A 25,000-nucleotide genomic window follows, 5' to 3' on the forward strand; every position below is an offset into this window, starting at 1 on the left:
CACACACACACACACACACACACACACACACACACACACATTGTTGGTAAAGAAACTCTTCCAGCACCCAAACTTTTCAGCATCCTAGCCGCCAGAAGGATAAGAGGTGTGTGTGGGTGTGTGTATGTGTGTGTGTTGTGTTTTCGTATCATCCCCCCATCTCACACACACTGCCCCTCCACTGTGTCCCTCCCTCCCTCTCTCCTAACTCTTTTCTTGTGGTTCAAGAGGCTTGAAAAAGTTTGAGACTAACCAAGCCACTCCAAGATGCAGACAAGCAAGTCAGCTTTTTGCTTTTTCCTCAAGGAAAAAAAAATACTTTTTTTAAAATTAAGTCTTGTTTCAATTTTTTTTCTTTCTTTTTTTAAAAAATGACAATTATTTCCTATAACTTCTCAAATCCTTGGCAACTGTTTGGAGGCGTTTTTGAGCACTTTCTTTGGAAGAGTGGATACCCCTTTAAAAGCTGGACTAGAAGATGTCCTCTCTATATTCACTGCTGTGTTTGTCTCTATGCCCAGGTATAGATTTCAGTAGAATACTTGAAATCCTGCTCCTTTGTTGAGGGGTCCTTTCTCCAGAAGGACTTGTAACAAAAGAATTCTGTGATCTTCAAACTGAGTTGAGAAGGGGAAAAAAAATCTCTTCTTTTGAGGAAGATCTTGGTTCCAATCCCATTCCAATCTGAATTTCTTTCTTTCTTTCTTTCTTTCTTTCTTTCTTTCTTTCTTTCTTTCTTTCTTTCTTTCTTTCTTTCTTTCTTTCTTTCTTTCTTTCTTTCTTTCCTGCTTCTGTTTAGGCCTTAGTAGGATCTTCAGGTTGTTAGCCATATCCCTTCCCCCTTATATTTAATGCTTGGATCCATGATTGCTATGAAAGAAAAGTAATTTTATCTCTCCAGATTTTTCCTGTTCAGTGATGTGCTGGAGGGAAAAAAAGTTTTAATCAAAACACATTGATATGAAGGAAAATGACAATTCACTTTTCTTAGTTGCTGACTTACTTCAGTTAAATAATGCATCCTTCCTTCCTTCCTTCCTTCCTTCCTTCCTTCCTTCCTTCCTTCCTTCCTTCCTTCCTTCCTTCCTTCCTTCCTTCCTTCCTCTTGAAAGAGCAGTGAGTTGTAGAAATGTTTCCCTCCTTTTCTTCTTCTCCCAATAACTCTATTGCCAGCAATACTTCTAGGTTACTACTGCCTTACATAGTTCGACCAAATTTGCCTGCAGGCAATGCTTTGTAATAGTGTTAACAGGATTGAGTACGTTGTAATAATAGTATACAGTGGACGAACTTTTGCTGAATGCCATCCATGTCAGGGCAATTTGCCTTTGCATTTGATCTATTTTTCAGGAACATGCATTTTTGGGAAACTGTGTGTAGCCTCCAGTCAGGGTATCAAAGTGAGATTAAGTGGGGGTAATTAAAAGCTAACCCTGATGGCTGTAAAAAAAAACCCCGATATATTATTTCTTACAAACCGAATGGCCTCTTCGTGTGATGATTTGGGTGTTGTTAAGCAATCTCCATTGTGAATCAGGTGTTTGAAAGTTTTTTGGCCTGCACTGTCTCGCTCTCCGATTTTGGGGTTATTTTTTTGTTTTTTTGTTTTTGCTAGTTTGAATCCAACATTGTTGCTCAGTTGAAATATAACGAGAGTTTGATGTGATCTTTTTCTCCGTTTATTTATTATTATTTTTTTACCTCTTCATTTCGTAACAACTTTGGAGGCAGAGAAGAAGGAAAGATTTGAAAATTTTAAACTATATTCAACAAGTTATACATTCATTGCTCCTGGGAATATACACAGAATTCTGCTGGGTTGCTTTTTTAAAAATTAAGTTTATTATTTCCTAATTACTTTTCCTGGGAAGAAACTCCATTCAATGGAATAGAACTTACTACTGAGTAAAATATGCAGACTCATAGAGCAATTCTGCAACTTATTGGTATTCCAGCTTCATTTTGAGCTGTGCTGTCTTTTTTCCTGCAGTTTCTTAAAAGGGTTTGCTACAAAAATATGTTTCATTGCAGAATTACTCTACAAGATTGGGAGAAAGCACACTTATCTGGAGAATGTAAGATATAAAGAATTCCCTTTCGCTCTAGGCAAAACATTAGAAATGGTTATGATTTAATATTTTAATACCTCCTTACTTTATCTGTGTGAATTCTGCCCAAGTTACAATTCTGTTTTTCAGGGTGGGCTTTGTAATCAATTTTTATTTATAAAAAGGCTTTGTTATGCTTTTTATGATTAGATATTCTTCCAAAGATGGTTGCTGCAATTATTTGACATTTTCCATTCTTCAGTCAGAGACTACTAAAGCCACTTGGTTTGATATGGCAGGATTAGCCTGTTTAATGGCCCTTTGTGCTTCTGCCTAGAGGTAAATAATTTTTTTTTAAATGGCTGGGCTTTAAAAAAAATATATTTTTCAATTGGGAAAACTTGTCTCCATTTCAGTTAAAAGTTCTGTGTGAAAAAAATATACTTGACATTCTCAAAACATCCAAACATCCTTTTTTTTTTCTTTGTTGTTCGATGCTTTGTCCTTTGCAAACTTCATTTAATTTTCGGGCGATTATCTCAAAGTGGCTGTTTCACAAACAAGATCCTCTTTCTCTAGCTTCCCTCTCTAGTTCCCCCACTGCCCCCCCCCAACACCACCATCCCACCCCATATTTACACTTCTGGCTGTTTTGTTTGATAAGTTCCTTCAAAAAGAAAAGTGTCCCGTAGGTGTAGAGAAACATTGGTGTTTTATCAGAGCAGCAAATCCAACCCACCAAAGAAGGAGAAAAGGAAGCAAATGGGAATTGGGGTGGGGGATGGTGGGATTGAAAAAGGGGAGGGAGGGAGAGAGAGAGAGAAAGAAAAAAAAACAAGGCAAAAAGTGTTGGTCAAGAAAACCAGTCTATCTGGCTTTTTTTTTTTTTTTTTTGGGCAAGTCTTCTCCTAAGCTGGGATGGCCCTGGAAGCGTTGGTAGAAACCACCACTTGGATTCTGGAAAGGGGAAACTCGTCAAGCAAAGCCCGACCCACTGGAGCTAGGGAAAAGTGAAGAGTTCAGATGTTTTAACCTTTGCCAGCTTCCTTCCAGCCAAAGGTGACAAAGTTCAGATCACAACGCGCAGTTCAATCTCTCAGCTGGTGACCTCCACATAGACTTTTGCCACTCACTTAGCAGGAAGTTGATAGTTGATTTTAGCTTCGCCTTATCAGCTCCGCTTCTTGACTAAACCCTTATTCCCTTGTTACGCCTCTGGATATCGGACCCCCAAAGGGAAGAGTGACAGCCAATTGTAGCAGCTCCATCTTTTTGCACCTTTCCGCCACCCCTACGAGTGAGTGGGATCTGGTTTCTTGCTCCTCTGCCAATGTTTACGGAACTAAAGTTGAGATATTAGGTCGTTCTACCGGCCCTCTGCCCGCCCCAATTTGTTTCAGGCCTGCCAGGATGCAACTGTTGTCGAGTTTGAAAGGGGGGGGGGAGAGAGAAAAACAGTTGCAAGTGAACCCCACCACCTAGTGTTCATTTTTTCCCCCCCTTTCATTCTAAAGAATGAACCCATTCTTTCTTGTTTTAGAAAAATAATCGCTGGTCTGGTCTGTTACTTCGTTTTTGCAACCGAAATGCATTTGTTATTATTTTTGTTAATGGGCCATAGTCTTCGCGTATTCAGTCTCCAGTGGAACAAACTTTTTCTGAGAGGGTTTAAAAAAGAATATATATCTATCTATCTTAGACAATGCTGAAATCTGATTTCATTTCATTTCAAATAGAAGTGCAAGTGGGAATTGTGAAGACTCAGTTGTGTTTTGTGTGTTAGAGAAAAGGGGTGCCTGGCCTAAACCTTACATCATTTTCTTTTTGGTGAATATAAAATCTATTCTCGGTAATGTGGAGGAATGAACTTCAAAGGGTGTTATTCAGGAAGCTGGAAACTTTAAAGACCTGCCTCAAGACACCTTGATGGGGGCGTTTATTATTCCTTTTTCCAAAATGGTGCAAGATAATTTTATATTTGCGTTTCTGTGGTCGAGCCTATGTCTCCAAAGTCATGCAAAATCCCTTGTTTCCAAGAGAGCAATACTGAAATAGTTTTGAGTTGGCAGCCGAATTCTCGCCATTTTTAAGAGAGACCAACAGATTGGGAGCTGATTTCAGGCCTTACAGTTTCTTGGGATAATTTTCAGAGTTTTTGGTTTTTGTTGTTGTTTTTTTTTAAAAAGGGAACAGGATTGCAGTCGACCTTTCTTATTATTTTGCTTGGGTTTGATGTATTGCTGCATTTTCTATTTCAAAAGTACGGATTGAAAATTCATTTAAACTTTTCTATCCTAAGAGACAAGAACACTGAAATCTCAACTGTCAGGCTCCATTGTTTGGGATAACTAATGTCTCCAGTGGCTACAATATATTTTTTTTTAAAAAAGAGATCTCCCCCCCCCCAGTGGCTTTTTTAAAAAAAGGCAGGGGGAGGAGGGAGGGAGAGAGAGAGAGAGAGAGAGAGAGAGAGAGAGAGAGAGATTTACTGTTTAAGCTATTACACCATTCCCAAGGCCTTAAACCTGCTATGTGAATTGCACCTAAGAAAGGATCTGTAAACTTTTAAAGTTGTTTTTGAACAAGGGTTGAAGCTGGTAAGAATGCTTCCTGGTTCCAATCAAACAGAAGTGTGGCAGGATGTTATTAAAAATGTATCTTTGTATCTTTTTTATTTTTATTTTGCAAAATGGGAAATGAAAAGTGTGTAAAATTTAATTTTGGGGGAAACAAAGTCCTTTTGGATATTTTCTTGAGGAAAACTTTGCAGGAATAAAAAAACCTTTTTTTTTAAAATGCACTTTCTTTTCCTAAAAGCAATAGCGCTCCCTTTTCCAAAATAAATGAAATGGGTATGCTAATATGTTTAATGTTAGCATGTGGGGCACAGTTCTTGACTGTTAGAGAAAGTATGGACAATTCTAGAAAAACTGCAAACGTTCTCTGTTTGATATTTGATATTTTTTTTACTTGCCTTCTAGTAAAGGAGAGAAAAAAGTGGGTAGGTTAAAATATAGAACAGAATCTTTTGCAAATTGGGCAGATAATGCAGCATTATAAAGGTGAAGAGAAGGATTTAGGACACGTTTTGATTTTTTTAGCCCACGCGTGTGCTATACGTTGGAAGCAAATCCATTGTTCTGCGTATAATTCATCAGTTGCTTTTTCTGATTTCCCTCACTAGTTATTTAGTTTTTGAATCTGTCATTATTTGTCTAAGCACAGCTGACCAAGCAAAACCATGTTTTAAAGTGGGCTTTATGTTTTGATAAATGTGATCTGGTTGAAAAAGTATTTTTCGACTGAATGCCGAGCTTAATAGAACATGCTGACATAATAGTTTTAATGCATTTTGTTCAAAATGTGTGAATAAACAGAATGGCTTTTGTTCCTTCATAATTGGCTGGAAAAGTAGAGGGAGCATCATCATTAGATATGGAAATGGGAGAAGAGAAAAGAAAAAAAATGTTTCACCTGACATTATTCAGAACTGGCTCCTGTAGTTTTTGAAACAAGCATCTAAAAGGGATACAGCATTTAAGATTAGTTGTCAAAATACAGTGCTTTAAATTGAGTGTACATGTGTGTGTGTGTGTCTGTCTGTGTGAAAGTACACACACATATACACACAAGTATATGTAGTGTTAGACAATAAAATAACCACAAGGATGTATGCAAATTGTTGCATTTAATATTTTACTTCTTGCCAAGCAATCAAAATCCTAAAATTCTAATCACGTACATCTGCTAATAGATTCCTAGTTACTAACTTCAATACACAACATTGTCGAACTTTTTTTCTTTCTTTCCTGTTTTCAAATTCTGGAGACAGGGTAACTTAAAACAAAAGTGTGCGTCTGGCACCCATGTCACACACTATATGGCATTTAAAAGGGGGGGGGAAATCGATGCCATTTTTTCTTTTTTTTCTTTTTTGGTAGGTCCAATGACTGTTTTGAACTTGGATTGGTTTTAACTTGTAAAAAGAAAAGGGGAAATTGTATATTCTCTCCCTTTTTGTCTTCTCCATCCTCAGAATTTTTTTTAATGTTTCTCCCACCCACCCCCACCCCTTCGAAGATTTAATTTGGAAGTCATGGAAACTACCTATTATCTGATTTTAGTGTTGCAGGAGAACAGGGAGGGAGGTAATCCTTGAATTAAATGGGCTTCCCCCCCCTTCCCTGTCTTTCTAAGTTGACCACACACACTCTGTACAAGGGAATTTTTTGTCCTCATGCTGTGAGAACAATAGGGAACCATCCTTCCTTTGAATAAGATCAGCTAGTTTGAAGGCAGAGGAAGAATATATTTTTTTTGAGGAGGGGGATAACGTTTAATTTACAAATGGATCTTGGTGATAAGAAAAGGCAGCAACTAGTGATAACAAACCTGAAATGAAAGGGACTTTCCCCCCCCCTCTCCCTAATGAAAGGTTCAGAGCTATCGCTTAAACAATCGAGAACAGTTAAAAGCAAAGAGTTTTGATAGGGTCACAAACAAGGAAGATTGCAAGGCATAATCTGCCTTAACAATCCAAATTGATTTCTTATTGTATAGAAACATTTTCTCTTAGCTGCTCATCTTCTTTCTTTCTTTTAACCCATTTCATGCTCTTCGCACCCCTCCTGCCTCTTATCCAGAAATGTAACATATTTTATAATGCTGTTTTTATAGATGGGAGCTTATAATCTAACCTCATCTGTGTGGTAGTAAAATGACAGTGACTTTATGGAGTTGGCAGGCTGGTGTCTAGTCTAAGTGGGGCTACCCTAAGTTTTACCATGGTATATGTGAGGTTAGAAGGAGCATGATTTTTTTAAAAAAAGACTACCGCCCATTGATCCGAAGCACGTGTCCCTGGAAGCGAATCTTATTGATTAGGAAGGAACCGGTTTGCAAGCGGTGTAGTGGTTTACTAGCTCCTCGGTAGTTCCTAAAAGTTCAGGGGGCTTGTTTGGAGAAAGGACTTTTTGTAAGCTAAAGCTAACAATATGTTTAGGCACCTGTGGAGCCAGGCCAAATGTGTTTATCAGAAAAGAAATTGCATCGCATAAAAGTCTGTTTGGGCTTTGCTGAGCAACAATAAACTTCAAAGAACACTGAGGTCTTCTGCTAAGTGCCATGAGAAAGATTGAGCAACAAACCCTTGATTGTGAAAAACACGGATATTCTTCTCTGACAGGCCATCCCTTTCTTTCTTGCCCCTCGAAATAACAGAATGAACAAATGGAAAACAAGGCTTTGCCGGAGAAGAAACAGTTAGCTTGTGTGTTCCTTAAGAGCTCAAAAGATTGTTTTGTTTGTGGCCAACCTGAAGCTCTGGTGACATGCGGTCTTTTTCTCCTCTGTGTTCCCCATCCTGACCTGTTCACTGATGGAGATATGGAAGGACCACAGATTAGTTCAGGGATAGGGTGAGTGTCCAAGAGATTTTTGAAGCAGCCAAAGATGAACAAAGGTTGAAGGAAACGTAAAAGAGTCAAATGAATCAACAGATGGTTGGTTTTCCGTTTGGTGGATCACGAGGTGATAAACAGAACAAAATGGACAGAACAATCAGTTTCTTGCTATGGAATTTGATGTACTATATGCCCCATGTCTTCAATTCATGCTATTTTATATTACTATGGATTATTTGGAGGACCCATCACCTTAGACACGAATGTCGATTTAAAGGTCGACTTGTGCAGCCTTAAAACTCAATGGACAATTGTGGGAATTTATATTTGTTCTCACCCTGCTTTGTGTGCATCTGATGGTCCAAACTTGATTTTATTCTGGCCACTAAAACGTCTTTAAAAAAAAGAAAGAAATGAAAACTGTAAGGTCTACAGGTTTTCTTGCCAGTTTTTAGCAAATAATGTCATCCAAAGGCGAGGTATGGCTTAAGGGAAGAATGTCCTTCCTAGATGAAAATTTGAGCATGGAATATAAATACCTTAATCTGCTTTCATCAGATTCCTGAAATGTTCCCCTTTTTCTATCTATCATTTCATGGAGAGTAGCTTAAAGAGTTTATGTTGTTTTTGTCACAAAGAAAACTAATATCTGATGTTCAGTTTGAGCAATGGAACATTATCCTTCAGATTTCATATTTCTCTGAATTGGGACATGATATATGTTCCACCCAGGAAGTGCTTGAAAGATTTAAAACCTCTATTCATGCAGAACTGGGATTGTAGTGCAAATACCTATGGAGCTGAATTCTATTCCTAGTTGTATTCCAATTGTATCTCAATTCCTAGTTTAAAAAGCCTGAAAGCTCCATGTTTTATTTTTCTGTCCTTATGTTTTTGAAATCGGTGCAAGAAGATAGGCGTTCCTTTGTAGAAAAATTATAATAATTATCTTATAATATGTTGTGCTGAATAAAACTGGTGGGACACCTATCACACTGATCATGGGCAGAGAGCTATGCAATCCATCATTTTTGTTGTGAACTCCTTTCCCCATCATGAGGTTGAATGTTTAAGGATCATCTCAGAAAGCCACAACCCATCATATCCTATAGATTCACATTAGTAACTTTAAAAAAATGGTAATGGCAGACTAGGACACCCTTAAGCCAGCATAGCTGGCTGAGGAATTCTGGGCACTGAAGTTCACAAGTCTTAAAGTTGTCAAGGTTGCAGACCCCTGACTTAAGTGACATGAAAATTCCATAACTCTGTAGCTGTCCCTTGTTAAAAAGGAAAACCTTTAGAAAAATGGAGGACATGAAACTTGAGACTTTAAATAATGACATATTAATTCAGCGATAGGCTGATTGTCCAAGTTATTTGAACAGCCAAAGATGAACAATCTTGAAGGGAACATCAGACTCAAATGAGTTGGTTGAGTTTTCCATTTCCCTCCCAAAAAAGAATCAAAGGGAGAAGAACTCTTTAGGGATGAGATGAACTTAACATCTCCTCTGGTTGGCTTCTTTTTTCCTTGTGACCTATTTATATTTCTGTACAATTGTTAATTTTGCTTCTTTTTTCTCTCTCTCTCTCTTCCCCACCCCTTGCTTTGGGCCTATAGGAGATGTGCAGAAGGGTCAACCCAATCGGACCCACAAGACAAAGGATGCCCATGTCTGTGGCAGATGTTGCGCTGAGTTCTTTGAACTTCCAGACTTGCTACAACACAAGAAGACCTGTACTAAAAACCAACTGGTTTTAATTGTGAATGAAAACTCTGTATCTCCTTCGGAAGCCTTCCCTCCTAGCCCCCCTAAAGATAATTCCGATGAACGGAAGAACAATACAGATAATAACGTGGATCAAGTTGAATGCAGCAGCGTTCCTGAGCAAGGCGACAAACTTGACAAGGAAGAAACTATGGATCTAGAGTCTTCTTCCAGTGTTAGCAAAAGCACTAGCAGTACTTCCCAGACCGTCAACAGTAGTATTGCAAGCAGTAACTGCTCCACAAAGGGTACCTCAGCTCTTACAACCTCTCTACCTCAACTGGGGGATCTAACCATGCTGGGCAATTTCTCCGTGATCAATAGCAACGTTATCATCGAGAACCTTCAGAGCACGAAAGTAGCGGTGGCCCAGTTCTCTCAGGAAGCACGCTGCAATGGCACCTCAACCAACAAGCTGGCCGTCCCTGCCCTAATGGAGCAACTGTTGGCTTTGCAACAGCAACAGATCCATCAGCTGCAACTGATTGAACAAATCCGTCACCAAATATTATTGCTGGCTTCCCAGAACGCAGACTTGCCAACGTCTCCCAACCCGCCTCAGAGTACAGTACGAGCATCAGCCAACCCCTTGTCGACGTTAAGTTCCCATTTATCCCAACAGCTGGCTGCAGCAGCTGGATTGGCACAAAGCCTCGCTAGCCAGTCTGCCAGCATTGGTGGTATGAAACACCTATCTCCTCTACAGCTACCTCAGAGCAATTCTGGCAACACTACGATTCCATCCAGTAGCGGCTTATCTCCAAGTATTAGCCTAGCTACCGCAGCAATTACAACGTCACCTTCTGACAAAGTGATTACAAACGCTGGTGGTCCACCACTTGGCAACCCGCCAGGGACCATGTCATCATCGCCAGCTTTTGCAATAAGCAGTTTATTAAGCCCTGTATCAAATCCGCTTCTACCTCAACCCACTCCTAGTAACTCTGTGTTCCCCAATCCTTTATCCAATCTCGGAACACCCGCAGAGGACTTAAACTCGTCGTCTGCTTTGGCCCAGCAGAGGAAAAGCAAGCCGCCCAATCTAACCGCCTTTGAAACGAAAAGTAATTCGGACGAAGCGTTCTTCAAACATAAGTGCAGGTTCTGCGCAAAAGTTTTTGGGAGCGACAGTGCCTTGCAGATCCATTTACGTTCTCATACTGGGGAGAGGCCCTTCAAATGCAACATCTGTGGAAACCGGTTTTCCACCAAGGGGAATTTAAAAGTCCACTTCCAACGGCATAAAGAAAAATACCCTCACATTCAAATGAACCCGTATCCAGTACCAGAGCATTTAGACAACATTCCCACAAGTACGGGGATTCCGTATGGGATGTCCATACCACCAGAGAAACCGGTCACCAGTTGGTTGGATAACAAGCCAGTGTTGTCAACTTTGACCCCATCTGTTGGCCTGCCACTTCCACCCACAATTCCAAGCTTGACACCTTTTATCAAAACAGAGGAGCCTCAGCCCATTCCCATCAGTCACCCTTCATCTAGTCCTCCATGTTCTATCAAAAGTGACTCTGGTTCCATTGATCCTGCAGGGAAGAACTCCAATGGGAATCTGGCAGAAGGGGAAATGGGTGCTTTGCTGTCTTCAAGTGACAAGCCAGAAGAAAGCATGCCCAGTGTTTCCTCTAGTGTGAATCATTCTGTAACCTCCCCAGCGGCAGAATCGGATTCCAGCAATGCGGTTGCTTTTACCAATCCCCTGTCTCTCATGTCCGACCAGTTTAAGGCCAAGTTTCCATTTGGAGGGCTGCTGGATGGAATGCCAGCCTCGGAGACCTCAAAACTGCAGCAACTTGTAGAAAACATTGACAAAAAGGCAAGCGATCCAAACGAGTGTCTCATTTGCCACCGAGTGCTCAGTTGCCAGAGTGCTCTGAAAATGCACTACCGCACACACACTGGTGAAAGGCCCTTCAAGTGCAAGATCTGTGGCCGGGCCTTCACTACAAAAGGCAATCTAAAGACCCATTACAGCGTCCATCGTGCCATGCCACCATTAAGAGTGCAACATTCCTGCCCCATCTGCCAGAAAAAGTTCACCAATGCAGTTGTGTTGCAGCAGCACATTAGGATGCACATGGGGGGCCAGATCCCTAACACACTTGTGACTGACTATCCTGAGTCAATGGAATCTGATACCGGCTCGTTTGATGAGAAGAACTTTGATGATCTGGATACCCTCTCTGATGAGAACATGGAAGACTGTCTTGATAGTAGCGTACCAGACACCCCTAAGTCTGCAGATGCATCTCAAGATAGTTTATCATCCTCCCCGTTGCCACCAGAAATATCGAGTATTGCTGCTTTAGAAAACCAGATGAAGATGATCAATGCAGGGCTGGCTGAACAGCTCCAAGCGAGTTTAAAATCTGTGGAAAATGGATCAGTCGAAGGAGACATTATGACAAACGATTCTTCATCGGTTGGGGGTGATATGGAAAGTCAAAGTGCTGGAAGTCCTGCCATTTCGGAGTCTACCTCTTCCATGCAGGCCTTGTCCCCATCCAACAGCACAACGGATTTCTACAAATCACCAGGCATGGAAGACAAACTGCTACGGACTTTACCAAACGACTTTGCCAACGGTTGGCCTGTCACCCTTGCCAACGGTGGTGCTTTGGACTTGACATCAGGCAATCCAGAAAAAATGGTGAAGGAAGAGCCACTGGGCATGTTGTTTCCTTTCCGCGATAGAGGCAAACTTAAAAACACGGCGTGCGACATTTGTGGCAAAACGTTTGCTTGTCAGAGTGCCTTGGACATTCATTACAGAAGTCATACCAAAGAGAGACCGTTTATTTGCACAGTCTGCAATCGTGGCTTTTCCACAAAGGGTAATTTGAAGCAGCACATGTTGACACATCAGATGCGAGATCTACCATCACAACTCTTTGAACCCAACTCCAACCTTGGCCCAGCTCAGAACTCTTCCTCCATCATACCTGCAAACTCTCTCTCGTCCCTTATAAAAACCGAGGTCAACGGTTTTGTACATGGCTCTCCTCAGGACCACAAAGAGACACTGCCCAGTTTGCTTCCTTCGGGACCTTTGCTGCCTTTGGCGACGTCACCAGTCTTACTTCCAACTCTGCCTCGGAGGACACCCAAGCAGCACTTCTGCAACACGTGTGGAAAGACCTTCTCATCTTCCAGTGCTTTGCAGATCCACGAACGGACCCACACAGGAGAGAAGCCTTTTGCTTGCACAATTTGTGGAAGAGCTTTTACCACCAAGGGCAACCTTAAGGTACTCTCCCTCCCTCCATCTTACAATGTTCTGCTTTTTTCTCTAGCTGCCCACTTGTGCCTGACAGGATTCACATTTTGCGCTAAGCCATAATGGATCAATTTGGTATTTGGTGTCCCCTGTTGGGTGGATTTAGCCCACTGTGTTTTGCAAACCTTGGTGTTATGGCTTGGCATGTGGTGTGAACCTCAAGGAACCCTGGGTGAACAAACAGTATCTCAGCAGGATGCGTTCACTGGGCCATCATGAGTGGCCCACAGGATCGGGGATGTTGATTTATCTCAGTGCTTTTTGCATGATGAACATGACTTCTGTACAGGTAGTCTTTGACTTACAATAGTTTGCTTAGTGACCGTTCAAAGTTACAAAAAGCGACTTATGACCATTTTTCACACTTACAAGCATTGCAGCCTCCCCACGGTCATGTGATCAAAACTCGGGTGCTTGGCAACCGACTCATATTTGTGACGGTTGCAGTGTCCCGGGATCGTGTGATCTCTTTTTTGCGACCTTTGGACAAGCAAAGTCAGTGGAGAAGCCGGTTTCACTTAACAACCGTGTTACTAACTTAACAGTTGTAGTGATTCACTTTACCACTGTGGCAAGAAAGGTTGTAAAACGGGGGGAAACTCACTTAACAAATGTCTCACTTAGCGACAGAAATTCTGGGCTCAGTTTTGATTGTAAGTTGAGGACTACCTGTATATCCAGCAGGGTTTTCATGTGAGTTGTGAAGGGCTATATCCATGCATTCTGAAAACATGGTCAGTTCAATCACGGCTGTTCTTATGGGTGTATAACTTCCATGATTTTGCTTTTTCCAGGGATAAAATTGCAGCTAGAAATTCAATCGAGCACATAACCCTTAGATTGCCAATCCTGGAATAATAAGTGTATAACATTTAAAAAAAATAGAGGAAGGAGCTCTTTTCTTAGATATAAATAGATTAAAGGATTTACAAGTAGCGTTTGAGTTACGACCAAAATGAAGCCTGCCCGTCATGGTCATAACTCGCAAGAGTCCTAATAATTTTGAAAGCTTTTTTTGCAGCAGTTGTTAAACGAATCCACAGTCATTAAGTGAACCAATAGTTCACTACAGGAGGGGCTTTGCAGCAAACTGGAAGTAAGCACCAGTTTTTGGCAAAACCATTGTAAAACCTGGTCATGTGACTGAAGGACACTGCAAACAGCCATAAATAGAGTTGATGAGCATCTGAAGGGGGATTCTGACCATTGAAGTTCAAATCTGGGTCATAAGTACCCCCTCCCCCCATAGGTCCATCAGAACTTCAAACAGTCCCTAAGTGGCTGGACATAAATAAAGACTACCGGTACGTGTGTGTGTATGTCTGTGTATGTTTGATCACGTCATGTGCTATCCCTGTGATTTCACACTGCAGAATTGATATGGATTTTTGGGGGGGATTTTGGGAAAAGCTACGGGAGGAGAAGAATGAATATATTTGTAAGTGCTGAGGGACCAGGCTTTGATGGGTTTTTCCCCCCCGCAATCCTTTTCTTTGGATCCTTCTGCATACTTTTCCTGATTGTGACTTTCTCTGTAACTCCTTCCTTATCTTTCATCCCTATTTTAAAAATCAAAAATCTGACCAGAACTTGCATGTGTGTTAAACAGAAGCACGTCCATTCCCTTGCAGTCCCAAATTGTGCTCCCACGAGATAAAAATTCGAAATTTAGAAGTATTCAAACTTTAGACATTTAGATAGAAATTCAAAATTTAGAAGAAATTTAGAATGGGATCGTTTCTGCTAAATGAGAAATTAGTTAATTACTACTGCTACTACTACTACTACTACTACTAGTAGTAGTAGTAGTAGTAGTATTTTGCTGGGGCAAAGTTCTTTTTTTTTTTTTAACTAAAGCTTCAACTCTTAAGATTCTAGATTTTATCACTGACTCTCCTGCGTACGTATAATTAGAAATGTTGGTAAAGCAACTTTTAAATGGAGTTTTGTTCTCCTGTTCACCCCACTGCCTGGCTGAGCATTCCTCTAGGAATGATTGCAAAAGATATGAAATTAAAACATTGGTATCAGGTGTCGTTTTAACGTCAAACGGTCGTATAAAAACTGGACAGGACTTGAATCACCCTGTTATGATGGCCGCCTTGATTTATTTATTTTTTTTTGGGGGGGGGGAAATCCCTGGCCTCTCTGTACATGAGATGAGCAGCAAACAAAGAAATACAGGTAATCCTTGATTTACAACAGTTCATTTAGTGACCGTTGAAAGTTACAATGGCGTTGAAAATGAGGCTTTTTCACACTTACGACCTTCGCAACAATCCCCGTGGTGTCATGGGATCAAAATTCAGACGCTTGGCAACTGGTTCATATTTATGCTGTGTCCCAAGGTCATGGGATCCTCTTTTTGTGACCTTCTGACAAGCCAAGTTAATGGGGGGGAAAGGTCATAAAAATGGGGCAAACCTCACAACAAATGTCTCAATTAACAGCAGAAAATTTGGGCTCAGTTTTCATACATTGAGGACCACCTGAATTTCAAACTCTACAGTCTTGACCCTCTTCTAAATTAGATTCTGTCCTCATTAATGGCCGTTCAAGCTCATCTCAGGTCAGAGGTGACAGCTCCCCCCCCCCCCAGATTATAAAAATCTGATGTGCAGTTTTTGACATTTGCAGCCCATTTTTCTTCAACGTGAAACGAACTAATTGATTACTTTATTGATCAGCCCACGGGCCATATAATAAGGTGCAGAGTTCCAAACACACGTTATACTAAAATGCAGTAAAAAACAATTTAAAAGGGAATTGGTTAAAATACAGTTTAAAACAAAATAGAAACAAAATACAATTTCCAATGAAATTGGGATAAAACGCACTTTTAAAATGAAATTAGAATCAAAGCCAGCCATTTGACATGTAGAGAGATAAAATAGGATAAAATTATATTTCACTATCGCCCCTGCAATCTACCCCAACTAGTCTCACCTATGCCGATCTTAGCCGAACCATTTTGCTCAGGTACTGTGCTGTGTTAAACGTAATTTTCAAATTCTGGCTGCACATAAGGTAAGTTATTTTGATATGGGGGTCCCAGTGGGTCATTTGTTTAGTGCAGGGGTAGGGAACCTTGGCTCTTTTATGACTTGTGGACTTCAACTCTCAGAATTCCTGAGCCAGCTGGCTCAGGAATTCTGAGAGTTGAAGTCCACAAGTCATAAAAGAGCCAAGGTTCCCCACCCCTGGTTTAGTGTATAGGCCAAGGTACCTGTCTCTCACCCTCTTATACAGGTAGTAGTCAAATAGGACATGAGCCAGGTCCTTGACCTCTGTCGCAGATGCAGAGACATCCATTATAAGGTGGAATAATGGAATCTCCCATATCTGACCATTGTGTCGAGCTATTCAAATTTCGCTCGCGTGAATATTTCCCTAAGACATTTTGGCAGTTGTAACTTCAAATAGCTGTCTGCTTGAAAAGTGCGGGAAACTAACTCAAGGTGGTACCTTTTGAAATTTACTCGAATCCTACTCAGTGCATGGACCAAATCCCAAACTTATTTTTAGCAAAGTCGTTCTGTGGTGTGTATCTTCAAATCCTACTGTAGATCTACTTGGGGCTGGAGAACAAGACTTGGTGGTGATAAGAGACTCACCCAGTCAATAACACAGATAGGAATTCTGCTGTCCTGTTGCTTTGAGCTAGATTTTCCTCAAACTCTAGTTGTTGATGATATTGATAGGTCATGTTCTTCATTCCCACCTTAGACCAGAGGTGGTAATTCACATGTTGCTCAATTGCCCTCTCCCAGCTTCTGTAGGACACCCAATAGTGAAGAACACTGAGCTGTAAACCATCAACCTCTGTAGGTATAACTTCCTCCTGTTGGAGGCTAAATCATGATGAATGGTTGTGGGAGTTAGATATGTCCAGTTTATTGAAGAGAAGACTTAAGTATGACATGATAGCTATTTTTCAGTACTTGAGAGCCTGTCAAAGAGAAGAGAGGATTGGCTTATTCTCCAAAGCACCTCAGGGCAGGACAAGAAGTAATGAGTGGAAACTTCTTGAAGAGAGATCCAAATTTTCTGACACTGAGAACGATTAATCAGTGGAACAACCTGCCTCCAAAAGTTGTGGGTGGTCCATCAGTGGAGGTTTTTCAAAAATAGCCTGGACAACCATTTGAGACTAGGATGGTATGAAGCTCCTGCAATGAGTAGGAGGTCGGACTGAGGTCCTTTCCAGCCCTGTGATTCTATGGTATATGTTCTATGCTTAGCTTAAGGCCATGGGTCTCCAAACTTGGCAACTTCAAGATTTGTGGATTTCAGTTCCCAGAATTCCTCAGCCAATGGACTTCAATTCCCAGAATTCTGTGCTGGCTGAGGAATTCTGGGAGTTAAAGTCCACAAATCTTAAAAATGCCAACTTTGGAGACCCCTGGTTAGACCATAACACTCAAGAGAGAGGCTACTGCATTTAACCTACCTAACTGCCGCTGCTTTTTCAGGTGCACATGGGAACTCATATGTGGAACAGTGCTCCCGCCAGACGAGGCAGACGGCTCTCCGTGGACGGGCCCATGACTTTCCTCGGAAGCAACCCCATCAAATTTCCAGACATGTTTCCAAAAGATTTGGCCGTGAGGTCGGGAAACGGTGACCCTTCTACCTTCTGGAATCAATACGCTGCTGCCTTCTCCAACGGTTTGGCCATGAAGACCAACGAGATCTCGGTCATTCAGAATGGGGGGATCGCCCCGGTTCCCGGGAGCCTGGGCAACGGCAGCAGCTCCCCCATCAGCGGTTTGACCGGCAGCCTGGAGAAACTCCAGGATTCAGAACCTAATGGGCCTCTAGCTGGTCTGGAGAAGATGGCAGGCAGCGAAAACGGGATCAGCTTCCGGTTAACCCGCTTTGTGGAGGACAGCAAAGAGATTGTAACAAGTTAGGACAAAAGATGGCGGATACTTGTGCAGTTGTTGCAACCGAAAGTGGGTTGGGGAGGAGGTTGTGTTGGGTTTTTGTTTTTTTTTCATTTCGTTTGTTTGTTTTGTTTGTTTTGGCAAATCCACAACACAGAAACATTAAAGACACATCCTTTTGTACCTGTTCGACATCTAGAATTCTAAAACAGCTTATTTATTAGTGATATAACTTTTTTTTGGTTTGTTTGTTCTTGGCTTTGCAGGGACATGCAAGTGTTAAGTTTTTTGGTCTTCTGTAAGTTGAAGTAAATACTAATTGACTAGAGTGCTGTAACATTTATAGCAACACAAGTCTGTTCGGCCAGACGGTCTCCTTCTGGCCTTTTAATTTATTTTTCTCCTTCCAGTTTAACCTAAAAGTTTTGGTGGTCAGGCGGTGCCTCCAGGACCTTTCTGCCACGCTCACTCCTCTTCGCGCGCGTGTAAAACAAACGTACATTATCTGTGTGCACTTCAGTCCCGATGGAAACTTTTCTCGGCCCCAAGGTTGTTTTAATTGCACAACCAGCTTTGCGCCGAGGATTGAAAACGGACCACGTCAAAATTGAATTCCATACATTCCCCCTTCACCATAGGATCGATTTGGTTTTGCGTTGGTTTTGTTGGAATTAAATTGGCTATGATTATGGTTATTATTCTTAGGTAGATTTATTTTGTCCCCTTTAGAAATGGTCCTTTTTTTTTTGTATTGTGCTTTTTACTGGAGTCGTCTTAGATGTCAATTTGTTTCTGTACAGTAAACAAGCACGGAGAAGATTAGCGAAAACCCCACAGTGTTGTTTTGCTAGTTTGAAACCCTCTGCCTTGTAGGTATATTATTAAAAAAAAGAAAAAAGAAAAAAAAGTACTGGACTTAGTGCTGCTAAGATTATCTCAAACCACCTTCCATGGACAACTTAAAGATACTCCTGTACATATGATGAGAAATATCAAGATCATTAAAATGCACATATCTTCTCAGCGAGATCAATGTCTTGACTAAAAGGGATAACTACAGTGTGGTTTATTTTGTATTGGGTACGACAGGAAAACAAACAAACAAACAAAACAAAAATACTTTGGACTATTATATGCACTTTCTTGGAAAGCTCGAAAAAGAAATAAGTCCAGTTACTTTATCCTTTAATACTTACTAACAGCAGAGAGACTGTAATTTTCTGCAAGTAATCAAATACATTTTTTTTCCTCCAACGGAGGAAACTGGATTGTGTGTGTGTGTTTTAACGAAGATGCTTTGTTTTAGAATATATATGATGGCCTTTTAGGTGAATGGGCCAGTTAAAAAGATGGGGAGGGAGAGAGAACGTGAAGAAGTGCTGAACAGGAGAGAGTTAAAGAGTGGAACTACAGCTCCTATCAGCCCCAGCAAGCAGGGGATGATGGGAAGAGCAAGCATGGATTTTCAAGTATTTTCTCGAGGGCTTTCCGTTGGTGCCAAATCCATGCCTTCTTAATCCTTCTTCGTTAGGTTTGTTACATTAAGAAATAGAAGACGGCCACTTTTCACAATAACTCCTATTTTATTGTTAAAAGTTTGGGATATTCTGTTGGGAGGACGATGCCATGCCCAGGGGATGGCTGAAAAAGGCCACATGGCAGTAGCATGTTGACACGTGTGTAAAATAAGGCAGGGTTTGTGAGCCCTTCTTTTCTGACACTTTTTGTGAGTGCTGAAAGGAGTCTTGCTTTTGTTTTTAATAATAATAATAATAATAATAATAATAATAATAATAATAATAATAATAATAATAATAATAATAATAATAATAATAATAATAATAATAATAATAAAAACTTGGTGACATGAAATCTCAGCCTCAGGCTTAAATGAGTACAAGTAGTCCTTGACTTACAACCACTTGTTTAGTGACCGTTCAAAGTTCCAATGGCATTGAAACAAGTAACGTAGGCTATTTTTTCACCCTTAATGATCGTTGCTACATCCCCGTGGTCACGTGATCAATATTTCAGATGCTTGACAACTGCTTCGTATTTACGATGGGTGGAGGATCCCCGGAGTCACGTGATTCCCTTTTGCGACCTTCTTAACAACTGGCGCGAGAAAGGTCACTAAATGGGGCAAAACGACTTCCTCTAGAAAGTTGAGGCTCAATTGTGGTGGTAAATGGAGGACTACCTGTATGTTAGTCTTTTTGTTCCCACCTGGTGGTGGTGTTGATATTCGGCCAGGAGCTTTTCGGATTTCTCGGCTGTGGTTGAATGATATTTTGAGGTCAGGAGAATATATATATATATATAAAATGAGTCCAGAGTCAACTATCTGTGAGTCGTTCATCTTGCTTTAGAAAATCAGAGAAAGAAATCAATTGTGCTTTTTCATTATTCAGCGATTTGTTAGACTTCGGTTCCATTTTGTGTTCTGGAGCAAAAAGTGTAGTAGACGCTGTGCTTCCTCTTCCCCTTCCGGCTTCCAAACCACAACTATAGGAAGTGGGTTGGGATAAATTATTGTTTATAGAAATTTGAAATTTTGAGGGAAGGAAGTGTGTTTTTTTTTTCATTCCCAATTCCCCCCCCCAAAGGAAAACTTGTAGAGAAAGGGAAAGAAAACATCCATGGAATACTTCCTGTGAAATGCTTGTTACAATGCTTATAATATACAATATGAAGATTGTAAACTTCGGTATTAAGCTAGGATTATTCTGGATTCCCTCGTAAACCTCTTGTAAGGTCCACCTTTCCATAGGAAGCTTCCATGTGTTGATGCCTTTTCTGTTCCTATCTTTGGATAGCAACACGATCCTTTGAAATAGTTCAAGTTTGCCTAGATAAGATAATCAATTAGACTTGTGTGTTTTTGTGTTTTTGCTTTGCTGAACTACCTGGTTCATGACCAGGTTTTTCACAATTCTGTCCTGGGCGTGGTTTATAGTAGCAGCCCCGAACCTTTAGGGCACCAGGGACTGGTTCCATGGAGAGAGGTTTTCCCCGCGGATCAGAGGGGGCGTGGTTTCACGTGCCACCTGCATCCTGTGGATGGGGCTTTACTTATTTTTTGTGCGGACTGGTTTTTGGCCTGCCGCAGCCCAGTGTCAGTCCAGAGACTGGTGGTTGGGGACCCCTGGTTAATAGAGAACAGTTTCCCATCGCATTTGGTTACCTGACCTTGGTTGATCCCCTAAAACAGGGGTTCCAAACTGGGGGTGCAAGATGATATTCCAAGTGGTGCAAAAACTTGGGTTTAGAAGTTTTAAAATTATAATGCCGTGGTGGCGAACCTCTGGCACGTGTGCCACAGGTGGCACACAGAGCCCTCTCTGTGGGCACGCAGGCCGTCGCCCCAGTCCTAGGCCTTCCGCTGGGTTTTATAAAACCTTTTCGCTTTAGGCCTCCGTCGCCGTGTGCAAAAAAAAGAGGTTCAATCAATCAGTCACATTTCAACCTCTCGCAGGGAAAAAATGATCTCGCAAAGTTGGAATTGATTGATTGAACTTTTTAGTCCCACCCAGTCTGCCATTACCACTGCAGCCACGCCCACCCAATGGGCCACACCCACCCAATGGGCCAAACCCATCCAATGGGCCACACTCACCCGGCACCCGACGATACATAAGTGGGTTTTGGGTTGCAGTTTGGGCACTCGGTCTCTAAAAGGTTCGCCATCAGTGGTGAAGTGGAATTTTCCTCCATTGTGATTTTCCCATGTATTTTACCAGGAAACATAGATAGGGCAGGCTAGAAAAGTCAGTACCTTCCTAACCATACCAAAGCACTCCGAATTTGTTGGCAATGTCCATTTTGCTCTCCGGGTTCATGGTGACGTAACCCTAACCCTATGTAGTGTATATGCATAATTCGTTTTGAACTTTTGTAAGGGGTGCGAGAATATATCATAAGCATTCTAGGGGTATAGAAAAGGTTGGGAACCACTGCCCTAAAAGCTAAGCAAGTGAGATGTTCTAGGCACGAATAGCTTCATGCATACAACAGCAGGGTTTGGAGGTTCCATGCTTAAACCGTGAGGTTTGGTCCACGCAGAGAATGAAAGAGAACTGTTTTGCTTAATGCGTGGACTAAAACTGGAAAAGAAAACCAACTCCAGGTTTATCATTGTTTTGAAATCATTACTATTACTACTTCAGATTTTTTTCCCTAGCTCGGCCTGGTGGCAGGACCTAACTAACCTTGGCTGGTCTCCAAAAGCTATGCAGACTGAGGCCTACTGAGGTCCTGGATGAGAGGCTATAGGGCTAGAACAGGAAATTGAAAATCATCCCACGAGAAGGTAATGACAAATGACGAATGCTCTCCTGCCGAGAAAACTGCAGGAATGTTCAACTTGAAGCAGGCTTCACCTTTTAGTTAAGTCTACATATAAAGGAGTGGGGTCTATCAGCAGATATTTGTACTCAGAAGTAAATCTCATTGATTTGAGTTTACTCCCAAGTAAGTGGTTCAGGTTCAAGTTACTGCAGGGAGCTGTTAGCCCCTGAAAAAAAATTTACTGACGAATCCCTGATTTAAGAGGTCTTGAAGTTTGTTGGGAAAAGGTCTAAAGCAGGGGCCTTCAAACTTGGCCCTTTTATGACTTGTGGACTTCAACTCTCAGGATTCCTCAGTCAGCGTGCCTGGCTGAGGAATTCTGGGAGTTGAAGTCCACAAGACATAAAAGGGCCAAGTTTGAAGACCCCTGGTCTAAAGTAAACACAAGGACAGACAAAATCCTCCTGTTTTCTTCATGTTCTTTGTTCGTATCAGATCACATCTGTGGAACTGTATCACCGCCATTGCACGTCCTTGAAAGAACAGTCGCTGCTTTCATTATTGCAACTGGCTTTTGGAAATTCCTTCTGTTCACTGGAGCTTTTGGGTGTGTTTGAGTTTGAGGGTTGTTGTTTTTGGTTTTTTTTAAAGTAATGCTTCATAATTTTTAAGCTCATCTGTCCGGACTTCCTTTTGAAGTTGGCCTTTGCATCATCCTGGGAGGATGCTGAGATTCGAGATACTCTCTTGCAAATTGGGATGTTTTCTTCAGCGAAAAAAAATTGAAAAGCAATCTTTCATTTATTTTATTTTTTTTTTCAAAGAAGGCGGGAATAGTGGACAAAACAGCAAAGTTTTGTGGCATTAGTCCATGTTTTAATCTGAGAGCTCAGCGTTGCAAGGAGATCTTCGCAAACAGTTTTAACTGTCTATCGTAACTTACATGAAGTTTTTCTCCTGTAGTGAGGAGGCCATACAAATTCCCTTTACTTCTAGTCACGAAGAGACGATTGTGAGGATAGGTTTGCTCTTGTTGTTACCGTCATTCTTGCAACAAGTTGTAACTGAGAGATAACTAGTGCCATACATCAGAGTTCCCCAACGTTTCTGGCTTTGCAGACTGGCGGGGGAGGGAGGGGATGGTTCCACGTGAGCGGAGTGCACGTGCTCCTGCCGCTCACGCAACTGGAACATGTGCGCACACAGTCGCCCACTGCTTGCGCAAGTGAGGATGTGCATGCACGCTTGCCCTCTCGCCGGCCCTTTCCGTGGCCCGCTTGCAAACTCCTCACGGCTCAGTAGCCCACAGACTGGGGACCCCTGCCATACATGACATTTCTCTTGCAATTTTTTTTTTTTTGCTATCCATTTCAGTTGATGTGATGGAAAAGATTTTCTTCCAATAGAGAGCAGAATTCTGCTGAAATTTTCATGGGTGGAGATCTTGAGGTATAATAATAATAATAATAATAATAATAATAATAATAATAATAATAATAATAATAATAATAATAGGTTGACACCTAGGATGCTGGTAGCAACCCGTGTCAACCATCAGCACCAGCCAATTTGAATGTTTAGTTGACTGAGGGTCATGTTTAATGAATAAAAGATAATAATAGTAATAATAGTAGTAGTAGTAATAATAATAATAATAATAATAATAATAATAATAATAATAATAATAATAATAATAATAATAATAATAATAATAATAAAAAAAAAAAAAAAATTGGAAGGGACCTTGGAGGTCTTCTAGTCCAAGCCCCTGCTCAGGCAGGAAACCTTATACCATTTCAGACAAATGGCTGTCCAGTCTCTTCTTAAAAACTTCCAGTGTTGGAGCATTCACCGCTTCTGGAGGCAGGTGGTTCCACTGATTAATTGTTCTCACTGTTGGGAAGTTTCTCCTTAGTTCCAGGTTGCTTCTCTCTTTGATGAGTTTCCATCCGTTGCTTCTTGTCCTGCCTTCAGGCGCTTTGGAGAATAGCTTGACTCCCTCTTCTTTGTGGCAGCTCCTCAGATATTGAAATACTTCTATCATGTCACCCCTAGTTCTTCTTTTCGTTAAATTAGACATACCCAATTCCAGCAACCGTTCCTTATATGTTTTAGCCTCCAGTCCCCTGATCATCTTTCTTAGAGTAAGGATAGTTGAATGACATTACAAGAGTATCTTCTCTTTGGTAGTAAAGTTGTCTCTCTGGCAGTCTGCAATTTTCTACAGCAGCTTAAATCTCAAGGAAAAAGATAAAAATTTCCCACTGGGCTTTCTTCAGATAGTTCTTCAGATAGTCCTTGACTTACAACTACAATCAGGAACAGAACTTTCTTTGCTAAGCAGTGTGGTTGTTAAATGAGTCAGGCCCACCTTTTTTGGCCATGATCATTAAGGACTATATCTAGGGCAGCCGAGGATGCTTAAAATGGCAGAGGATCACTGTATAAAAACAAACAAGATTCACAGTTGCACCTTCTAGGGTCTCCCGACAATGAAGTGAGCTAAAAAATATAACTGAAAGAGATTCTCAAGCTCTATAGGCTGAAAAACAAAGTTTTGGTTTTTTTTGGCTAGGGAAGCAACACATTTGTAAAAAAAAATGGTAAAGGAGATGTTGGCAGAACTTTACTGATTTTAGTGATTTCTTGTGCATGCGGCCCTAAATAAGTAAACAAATAAATAGGGGTTCTCAGCTTTTGGTATTGCCTCAATCGGTACCAAAAGGTTTTGTAATGCAGAGTCCCCGTGGGGAGGACAAAGAGGTAAATCAGATATTTTCCCATACATCTATGCTGCTTCTCCCAACCCTTTTTTTAAAAAGTGTCTTTCAATGGAATTGCAAAATCAGAAATGGCAACTTTTTGAAACATTTTGCTTTTTTCCTTTCCAATTTTCTAACTTGGATCCTGGGCTATTTATTCATTAAAAAAAATATGAATATATGGCTTGAAACATTCCCTCTCTTTTTACAATGAATTTGTAAGATGATAAAGCTGTCTTTTGTAGCCTGTTCTGTATCAACAATTTCACTAGAACACCACTCTTGATATTAACTAAAAGGCTTGGAAGCAAAACATTTCCTGTCCTGTATAAAATGCAATGTTTTGCTCTTTCTAACCGATTTTCTGATGCCATAATTTTTTTCAGCTTTGATTTGGGAGTGTGGTTGTGGATGAAGTTTTAGTGAGTCACTAATGTTGCCACAGATACAGGTTTTTTTTAAAAAAATATAGTTAACTCCTTCTGTTTTGCAATAATGTGGTTTGGCAACCGTGTGAGGCTTTAAATTCTGTTATGTGTATGTGTGTG

At 41.0% G+C, this 25,000-nt stretch overlaps 1 protein-coding gene across 1 annotated transcript; it reads left to right on the forward strand.

Moving 5' to 3' along the window:
- Positions 1-9,055: 9,055 nt before the first annotated feature.
- SALL1 (spalt like transcription factor 1) lies at positions 9,056-17,430 on the forward strand (the record flags this gene model as incomplete). The annotated part of the gene is made up of 2 exons (XM_015828097.2): positions 9,056-12,487; positions 16,990-17,430. Coding segments are annotated over 2 exons (3,873 nt in total), but the record flags the coding sequence as incomplete, so codon positions are not given.
- Between the last annotated feature and the right edge of the window lie 7,570 nt (positions 17,431-25,000).

Source organism: Protobothrops mucrosquamatus, unplaced genomic scaffold (genome assembly GCF_001527695.2).
Source record: "Protobothrops mucrosquamatus isolate PMUCROS unplaced genomic scaffold, P.Mucros_1.0 scaffold4220, whole genome shotgun sequence".
NCBI lineage: Eukaryota > Metazoa > Chordata > Lepidosauria > Squamata > Viperidae > Protobothrops > Protobothrops mucrosquamatus.